The sequence below is a fragment of the Mirounga leonina genome, unplaced genomic scaffold (assembly GCF_011800145.1).
Source record: "Mirounga leonina isolate KUSES-001 unplaced genomic scaffold, KU_Mleo_1.0 Mir_104, whole genome shotgun sequence".
NCBI lineage: Eukaryota > Metazoa > Chordata > Mammalia > Carnivora > Phocidae > Mirounga > Mirounga leonina.
The window spans coordinates 21,407,678-21,417,746 of NW_023270231.1; the positions used below are offsets into that span (position 1 = coordinate 21,407,678).

At 44.0% G+C, this 10,069-nt stretch overlaps 1 protein-coding gene across 5 annotated transcripts in view; it reads left to right on the plus strand.

Annotated features, from left to right (window-relative positions):
- Nucleotides 1-2,916: 2,916 nt before the first annotated feature.
- Nucleotides 2,917-10,069, plus strand: part of EPB41L4A (erythrocyte membrane protein band 4.1 like 4A) — a 248,672-nt gene continuing 241,519 nt past the window's right edge. For 3 of the 5 annotated variants that reach the window (XM_035015541.1, XM_035015570.1, XM_035015559.1), the window contains exons 1-2: nt 2,919-3,627; nt 4,008-4,431. In XM_035015541.1, coding sequence (XP_034871432.1) covers nt 4,333-4,431 — 99 coding nt within the window. In that variant the 5' untranslated portion in view covers nt 2,919-3,627; nt 4,008-4,332. Of the gene's footprint in view, nt 3,628-4,007; nt 4,432-10,069 lie in introns of all 5 variants that reach the window. The other 2 variants (XM_035015550.1, XM_035015580.1) reach the window with 2 other exon arrangements.

Consider the following 10,069-nt stretch of genomic DNA (forward strand, 5'->3'; position numbering starts at 1 on the left):
TGTTTTAACAAGTCTTCCTGGTGATTCTGCTGCACTGCCTCTGGGTAGTTAAATAATTAAATTATTTACTGTTTTTAAGGTGTTCTTTCTTTTTGCAAATTACAGTCAACTTCCTGAAGTTTGGAAAATGTAAAATTATAAAACGATGACAAAAGACATGGATGTTTAAAGACATCTTCCGAAAAAGAACACGGTGCTTTAAAAAGAATTCTGTCTGGCATTTTGAAGTGCACATTTCAGCAAGGGGGGGCGGTGCTGCTCTATGTAGACCGAAATTGCTTCTTCCAGGATGGGGGTTCAAGCAGTCCTTCACAGATGGTCTACATATTTCCATAATATTATATCTGCTATGAACTTGTCATTTGACACATCTACATAGGCCTATTATGACAAAATGTCATCTTGACCAAAGGAAGTATTTTTCTAAAAATCTCTGAAAAGAGATCAAAGGCTTTGGCACAAAGCTTTAAATAGACTGTATTATGTTATGCACATGTTGAAAACGGTACTATTTTCCTGGGGGGAAAATGTGTTTGAATAGTATCTTGTTAATTTCTTTCTCCGGATAGGCAGAGAAAGTCTTCCTCCAAAATCCTGTGGAGGGTATATGTGCAGCTTTTAAAGAAACCGTCATAGTGTTATCTAGAGTACTGTCTCACATCTGTACCAGCAGCATATGAGAATTCAGACTGTTCCACATCCTTGCCGACACTTGGTATGGTGGTATGGTAGCCATCCTATCAGGTCTGTAGTGGTATCTCATGGTGATTTTATTTTGCATTTCCCTAATGACTAATGATGTTGAACATCTTTTCAAATGCTCATTTGCCATTTATCTATCTATGATCCAATCAATTATTCCATTTTTTTTTAATTTCAAAAGAAATACAAGCACATGTCCATACAAAGACATGGATCCTTGCTATGGTCTGCACTGTGTCACTCCAAATTTATATGCTGAAGCTCTGACCCCCAATGTGACTCTATTTGGATGGGGCCTATCGTGAGGTAATTAAGGTTAAAAGAGGTCAGATGGGTGGGGCCTTGATACGATAGGTTTAGTGTCCTTACTCTGTAGGGCTTGTGCTAATTCCCACGCCTCCCAGTAAAGAGGAGGTCACGTGAGCCACAGTGGGATGGCAGGCATCTATAAGCCAGGAAGAAAGGTTTTACCAGAAAGCAACCATGCTAGCACTCTGATCTTGGACTGCCAGCTTCCAGAACTATGAGAAAAGACGTGTCTGTTGTGTAAGCCACCCAGTCTGTGGCATTTTGTTATGGCGGCCTGAGCTGACTTGTACAGTCCTCATAGTGGGATTTGTAATATTTGTATTATTTGTAACAGTAAAAAACTGGAAAGCACACAAATGAATGGATAAATAAGTTGTGGTATACACATATTAAGGAATACTACTGAGCAATACAAGTGAATGGACTGTTGGTATATACAACAATATGAGCAAATCTCAGTTATGCTACGTGATACAGACCAGACCAAGAAAAAAAGAGTTGTCACTATTATGCCATTTCTATTAAAGTCTAGGAAATGTAGATAATCTATAGAGACAGCAGATGTGTGGTTGCATGGGAGATGAGGTGTGGTGAGGAAAGAGAAGGAAGAACTACAAAGGTACAGGAGGAAACTTTAGGGGGTGATGAATACAATTATTAGCTTGATTGTAGTCGTGGTTTCATGGATCCGTATGTCAAACTTATCAAACTATAGGCTTTAAATATATCCAGTTTACTGTATGCCAATTATAGTTCAATAAGGTGTTTAAAAAAACCCCAACAACCTGTGGAATCTTCCTATTATCTCTAGGAAACTCCAATTTTGTGTTAAATAGACTTTTTTTTTGTTCTTTTCTCCAATCTCTGACAAAGAAATGGAAAAGAAAATGCTTCACTGAGAAATGGCTGTCATAGGTATGGGAATCTTTGTACTTTCCCTTGTGAGGGACCTGGAACAGAATCCTTGCCCCCACTCCAAACCCTCAGCCTTTTCATTACCATTGGAGGTAAAACAAAAACAAAACAAAACAAAGTCAAAGGACATAAAACAAGTGTCAGTGAAACAAAACTGGGAAAGAAATGATTACACTTGCATTTTACCTTTTGTTTTTGCAAGCACAGGTGATCCTATTACATATTGTGGTAAAGAATGAAAACCTGTTATGAAGCCTTTCAATCACATTTGGTAATTTATGTCAGAAACATTGTTACAGAAAAGCTTCCAGAAGTAAAGACGTTAAAATCCAGAATGTGTCAGCTCATGTCAGGCAAAACATTGACAACACAACCCAAAGTTGGACACAGAATTTGATTAGGAATTCAAAACCTGCTTCAATCTCAGGGAAGCCTTGGAAGATACAATAGGGTGTGATTCTTAGCTTTAGGTAAAGTTCATACTAAACATGAGGGTTTATATCTATTGCACTTTGGGGACTGTGCTAATTCACGTTTAGATGGGCCTGAGATAACAGGAAAGGCAGCGTCTTAGAAGGTCCTTCCTGGCAAATGACTATGGAAGGAAACTCCCTCCAAAGTTGTAAATTGTTCATTTCCATTCTACTGTGTGGCGGATGCCAGTATTTTTTTTTCTTTAAAAAATTTTTAAGGTTTTAAGCAAATTTTGTGAGTTTTGACTACCTAGCTTATAAGTGGTAGAAGAGGAAACTCAGAACTATGAGATGCCAAAGCTCTTGCTCTTTCTGATACTCAATATGAAGTAGAGAGGTTTTCTGTCTGGCCTACCGTCAACCCTGCCCCACGTCCTCCCCGTGTCAGCTCTAACTTCCACTTGCATTAACTCGCTGCTGGTTCGCAGCTGGAGAGCACAAACTGCACCTGCTCCGAAGGCCAGGGAGCCCGGCCTCATCCGGCGCTCAGCCTCTGCGCTTGTGCACGGACACGAGGACCCACCAGGGGTCACTGCAGCCTCAGAACTAGTGTGCCCGCCAGTCCTGGACACAGCCCGTCGCGCTGAGGGCGTGGGACTGGGAGCGCCGAACGCCAGGGTCCGAGCAGAACTGCGCCCTGCCTTCCTGGAGCCAGCCTCCGGTCTCCCCGGGAAACGGACACGGCAAGCAGGGCCAGGGCTCGGGACAGCCAGGCGGCCAGGGTGCAGCGCGCGGGTTCCCGTGCGGACCTGCTCGCACCTCGCCGTTCGACCACCTCCGCTCCGTCTTCCGCCCTTAGCCGGGACCCCGCCCGGAAGGGGCGCCCCTTCCCGGCCTCTGGGCCCCCGCCCCGCTCCGGGGCTCTCTGCTGACGCCGGGGCCCAGCCTAGCTGCACCTGGACTGCTCCCGCCCGGGGCGCCACCCCTCGCGCCGCCTGGAGAACTTTCCCGGGAGCCGCCGCGGCCTGCACGCGCAGGGCACACCCCCATCCGCCCGCCGGCGCATTCCCAGCTTGGGCTCCCGCTTCTCCGCCGGCCGGCGCGCCCGCAAGCTCTCTGACTCCCCGCTTCTCAGAATCTCCCGGAGGAGCAGCGCTCCGCCGCCACAGCAAGGCGTTCTCGGAGAGCGAGCTTGAACTTGGCCACACACAGTCCCCCATGATGAGTTCCAGGGTCTCCAAACGGGAGCCGCGCCCCACCAAGAGCTGACTTGCACTCGCCAGTGTCGGTAAGGAGCCCGCTGCCCTTTCCGACCCTCTTCGGGCTTCTGGGTGCCCGCGGGATGGGGTGGCGGAGGTAGCTGACTGAGTGACGACCCTGGCCACTGGCCCTGCAGTGGGCCTGGGACGTCGTGGGTACCCCTGACACAAAGGAACAGCCGAGTGTTCCCCAATCGGCTGCGGGGTGGGGTCGGGGCTGGAAGTGGGAGCCCTCCGGGGACTCCGCCGGGAAGGGAGGCCGGGTGTAGCGGCCGCGCTCTGGGCGGGCGCAGGCGGAGGGGGCTGCACAGCGCCCAGGGGTTTCCTCGCCTGGGGAGGGCCTGGAGCTCGCGTCCCTCCCTTTTCCTGTTTCTTGCCCCCATTGCCAGGCGACTTTTGTCGTCCCCAGGACTGCGGGAGGGGCCGCGGCGCCCCCGCCTTCGGAGGAGCCCGAGCCGCGGGATGCGCGGGGACGCGCCGCCGCCCTCCGCGCTCAGTTCCGCCGGCGCTTCCCCGGCGGCTCCCGGGCGCTGACTCCCCCGGCTTCTCCGCGCTCCTTACCTCCAGCTGGCGCCGGGCGGCTCGTCCGCGTGGCCCTGGACCCCACCGGGAACCGCTCCTCTCGCCCTGCCCGCCGCGCGGACAGTAAATTAATGCCTCGCGCTTGAGGGGAGGGGGCGGCTCGGCGCCTTGGTCGCAGCTTTCCCTCCTGGCTGGAGACGGCCACAGCCGACATGGGCTGCTTCTGCGCTGTTCCGGAAGAATTTTACTGCGAAGTTTTGCTTCTGAATGAATCCAAGTTAACCCTCACCACCCAGCAGCAGGGCATCAAGGTAGGCGCGGGCCGGGGGCGTGTCCCGGGGGGTCTGCAGCCGGTCAGGCTCGGGGGTCCGAGGCTTTGTCTGAGGGCTGTCACGGGTCTCGGCCGGCCACTGCTCTCTGCGCGCTGGGAAGGAGCCGCGGCTGCCCCGCACTCAGGTAGTGTGGACGGGTCCGGGTGGATTCACTTTGAATCCCTTTATAAAGGGAAGTAAGTTTCTTGTCTCGAAGGGTAGTCCGCCCATCCACTCTCAGCTGCAGCCCACAGTCCTGCAACTGAGACCAAAACTTCCCAGCACCGGTTTCCTCCGAAAGCATCCAAGGCCCCCGCAGCTCCAGAGAGGCACAGAATTGAATATACAGGCTGCATACAGTGTTGAAGGCACGATTTCCTTTGGCTTTGTTGAAGGATTTTTTCTGTTAGTGTCATTGGGGAAGTAACATATAGTTCACTCGCTGAAACACATTTACTGGGTGACTGTGATTGTGTTGCCTGGGTTTGTAGTTGGGTAATGCTACGTTTGGACGGAAAATAATTTCCAGTTCTACAAGCGAACTGATTTTATCCCCACGTTTAAGTAAACATCTCTCAAAGCGACTCGGTAAATAACTTTGCGCCTGTTTGTAGGCCATTAAAATGCAAATACTGCTATTAACCTAGAGAACCTAAACCAAAAGGCTGTGGGAGATTGCAGAGATCCACTTCCTTAATTTTGATGAGTTCTTATGTTTATGGTTGACAACCTGACGGACGCGCCTGCGCGCTTGTTTTGCTCTTGCTAACAACGTAACTACCTAAAGATGATCCGAATTCCGAACGTTTTGTTTTGTTTCGTTTTCTGCATATTTAAATCACCGGAGCATTTTAAATAACCTTAGCAGCTGAGTCCAGTGAAGGGCTACCGCTCCTCCTTCCCACTATTGCCCCCCACCCTCCATCTCCGTAGAGCTGGCGGTCTGAGAACCAAGTTCAGGCTGCCGGTGTCCTAGTCTTGTATGGCAGAAGTTAATCCCAATGGCGTAGGCCCTGGGCATTTCCTTGTGTGAATCAGTTTTTACACAGCTTTATTATGTACACTGAAGTAACTGTTCCTGGCCAAAAGCTGAAGCTTTGATGTCACCATTCCTGGTGTACAGAATTCTCATTTCACAGGTGTCAATCTTAAGCAGGAGATGGGGGTAAAAATGATCAGTTAAAACCACAAGATAAAGTTAACCCTTTCTTCGGGAAATTGTTTTGAACATTGTTTCCCAGGAATTATAAAACGCAAAAGTCAATCAGATTCTCATTTGGTGTTTCCCTTCAAGGCCAATAAACGACTCCTGGAGGGCCTCCTGGGCGGCTCAGATGGTTAAGCGTCTGCCTTCGGCTCAGGTCATGATCCTGGGTCCTGGGATCGAGCCCCCACATTGGGCTCCTGGCTCAGCGGGGAGTCTGCTTCTCCCTCTCCCCCTGCTCATGCTCTCTCTCTCTGTATCTCTGTGTCTCAAATGAATAAAATAAAATCTTAAAAAAAAAAAACTCCTGGAAAAGGTTGTTTCATATTTTATATTTCCAGCTTTTCTTTATGTTCCACACCCCGCTCCCCCCCCCCCCCCCGCCATGAAATCAGGAAAAGAACTTTTCAAGAGGATGTAGCATTCTTTGGTGTACTGTGCAAATAGGCAAAAATCACAAAACATCATAAATTTTTGATAATACATAGATTCTCTTTAGCTTGGGGGAAAGAAACAATTAGAAAAAGATAACGGATGATCTGATACTAAAACAAAAATCTTTCTGAAGTGCACAGTCTAAAGTCATCTGGAGTGTGAGCTTCCTATTTAATCACAAAAGCCATACCCCTGTCAGCTGTGGAGCATGTACATTCTGTTAAGAGAGCAGCCAAGACTTGGGATCAAATGGAATAATTTTGTCAAAGAAACATGAATAAAAAATCCTAATCCATAATTACTTTTTATAACCTGATGGTGCTTATCTTGTTTTACAAATATGTTGAAAATTGGTGAGTGATTCAAAGGAAGTAGCAACTTTATAATGCTCTTATTTTGGATATGTGCCATTTAACTAAACAATAATTTAAGCAGGGTTTTGTTGGAAGTAATCAGTTTGCAACAGGCTTGGCCTCTTTCAGTGTCAAAAAAGCATGCCACAATTATTTTGATGACCATATGTGTAACACAGATGTCTGCTGAAGTTAACCACATTATCTGTAACTACCAGGCTACCATTAAGTGCATGTGTTAAGCACCTGTCTACTTGTGGTATGTACTAATTAAACACATGTGTGTTTATAAATGGAATAATGTACGGACAGCATCTCACATGTGGATGGTATTCAGACATTGAATGGATATGTGTTATTCTGTACATATTTGACATTTTCTTTAACTCCTACTTTAGTTTGTAAATGAAATAGTAAACTAAAATGTAAATGAAATAGTCAATAGCTACTATTATGGTGTTTTCCCTGGGATAGTACACTTGGTAACTTTTATTATCATTAATTAAAGTCAAAGTTAAGCATATGACATCAATTAGCCTATTTTACTCCTGAAATTAAAATAGAAAAATCTTTATTTTTCAAAAGTATTTCCTAACATTTTGAGATGACCGTTTTCCACATTCTATCTCAAATGAAATGAAGACAGTTAATTTTGCATTAAAATTATTCACTTATTTCATCCCTTTGTGGAAGGATGGATTTTACTGATTCCTAAATAGTTACTTAAGAATTTGCTTGTATTACTGTCATAATGCACTGTGAGTTTAAAAAATTAATTGTGAATTTAAGTAGAAGAAATATGAGAGAAACTTGGTAAAACATTTGTTCTATGTGCCATTTTGAAAAACACTTTTTGGATTTGTTTAAGCACCAAATTACAAATTGAAGTTAGTCATGAGTGATTTTCTGCAACTTAGATCAAAGTCTTTCATCCACTAGAAAAAAAATTGATGTGTTTGCTCCCATGGAAAGCATTTCAGCCTGGAGACAATAGTTATACATCTTCTGTGTCAAGATGAATAGCATTTAAGTGGAAAATAATTTTGTTCTTAAAAAAATAAAACAATGTATTTGTATTCATACTAATGTTATATAGAAATTTGCTTCTTAACTTGCCTTAGAGGTAACCTTACCTTGACAAGTGGGAAGTCTTTCGCATGCAGTTCGCAGTTTGAGCCTTATCTAGGATTTAAGAGCCCAAGTTTATATAAACCGAAAGCTATTGGTTGTGTGTTGACCCTCACAATAGCTTTTAGCTGTTTGTTCTATGCTGCTATCTCTGTTGTTTGTTTAAGAATTTCTGCTGTGGTTGGTCTTTTGGTTTTTTGAATAATGTTTGTTCAGGGAAACTTTTGTTATGTCCTTTGTAGTTCTCTGTGCTGGGGGAGGTAGAGATCTTTCTTTTTTTCTCTGAGAAAGCAAAATTTGTGGCTCAAACTACTTGTATAAGTTGTCAAATGATTAGCAAAAGATTTTCAGGGGAAAAAAATCAGAAGGTTTGATTATAAATTTAGTCCTCAAAATTCCTGCTGCAAATATGAACTAGATTAATATTTCAGTGAGGTTTTAGTGCTCTGAGCAGTAATGTAATAAACACTGAGGTGCTTATTTTTCCCTTGTTGTATTTGACTAAATTAATGAAACCAATATGACAGCACGATGGAAATTCCATTAACTTTTTTAAAAAGGTGTTATTGAGATATACAGTTCACACAATTGAAGTGTGCAATTTACCCATTAACTTCTAAATGAAGTTGCTTCTTAATCATCCTGAGGTTTCTGAGGAAATACTGTGAGTCAGTTTTAATGCTTTGATCAGAAACTTCCTAATAAACTAGAAAAACAGTCAGAAGGTAGGGACTTAAATTATTTGCATCTCACTTACCAAGAATTGTAATTTTCATTCCATTTGGCATGGTGAAGAAAACATCTAAGAAGATTGGGAACACAGTGACAAACACCAGTGCTTCATAAGTCATATATGTGGCTACCCATATCTTTTAATATCAACCTCATAAGGTATAGAGTCAAGGACCTGATAAACATAGGTTGAAGCAAGAAATCGTACACCAACATGTCTGTCAGTGTGAGGTTGGCTGTGGGTCTTGTTTGGTTGGTAAATTAGATGTGACTGGGATAGAAGTCCCCCTCACCAACACTGCATCTTGTTTTCTGAAATTCAAATAGGATATCTGTATTATTGTGGCTGTTGAAGATGGACTACTACATAAATGCTCCTTCAAATATCTTTTTGTTTTTAAAATGATTCGAAGTATTTTCCAGCTTTATTAAGGTATAATTGACAAATGGAATTAGATTAAATTGTACAGCATGATTGATAGAACCTAAGTTGCAGAAGGATTCCCACTATCCCACCATTGAGGTAATGAACACATCCATCACCTCACATAATTACTTTTTGTTGTTGTTGAGAATACGTGAGTTCTACTCTCTTAGCAAATTTCAGTTCTACAACACAGCCTTATCAAGATCCTCAAACTATAAACGCCCCCTCAATTTTATAAGTTTTTTTTCCTTGAAAAAAATTATTTAAAAATACCAGTTATCATCCATGGTTTGAAAGTGATTTAAAAGTAATTTAAGAAGAGAAGCATTATTGGTTACCTCCAGCAACTAATGGCTGTCCTTCTCCAAGTGCTTATAATTTTTTTGGTTTTTGGTGCACTACACTTTTTTTTTTTTTTTTTTTTTTTAGCCCTGTTAATATCCTTGTTCTTGAATTCTGTAATGTTAAGCTTGAACTGACTTTGAACTGAACTTCAACTAATGCAGAGCTTTGAGGGGGCACCTGGCTGGCTCAGTCAGAGGAGCATGTGACTCTTGATCTTGGTGTCATGAGTTCAAGCCCCACATTGGAAGTAGAGCTTACTGGAAAAAAAAATAATGCAGAGCTTTTTTTGCTTTTGTGGATGGGTGTTGTCTTAATCCATTTGGGTTACTATAACCCATACCATAGACTGGGTGGCTTATAAACAAGAGAAATTTATTTCTCATAGTTCTAGAAGCTGGAAATCTGAGATCAGGGTGCCAGCATGGTCAGGTGAGGGCCCTTTTCTGGGTGAAAAACGTCTTGTTGTATCCTCCCATGGTGGAAGGGGCTACGGAGATTTTGGTCCTCTTTTATAAGAACAATAATCTCAAAGGCACCAACTCCTACTACCTTGGGGGTTAAGGCTCCAACATATGAATTTTAGGGTCACACAAATATTCTGACTATAGCAGGGGGTGATAAAGTTAATCTAAATTATAGAGACAAAAGTCTAGACTTTTTTCTTTTGATTAGCCACACGGACAGTGGCTTGTTATTTTTATTAAGACACAAGGAAAATGCGATACTCTTCTTTGATGGTTTGTTTCAAGTTGTATCTGAGTGGGGCTAGGCAGTTCTTTGTTGTGGGAGGTTTTCCTGTCCATTGGGGGATGACCGTATTCCTAGCCTCTACCCAGGGGATGCCAGTAGCACTTCTTTTTTTTTTTTTTTTAAAGATTTTATTTATTTGACAGAGAGAGACACAGCGAGAGAGGGAACACAAGCAAGGGGAGTGGGAGAGGGAGAAGCAGGCTTCCTGCCGAGCAGGGAGCCCGATGCGGGGCTCGATCCCAGGACCCTGGGATCATGACCTGA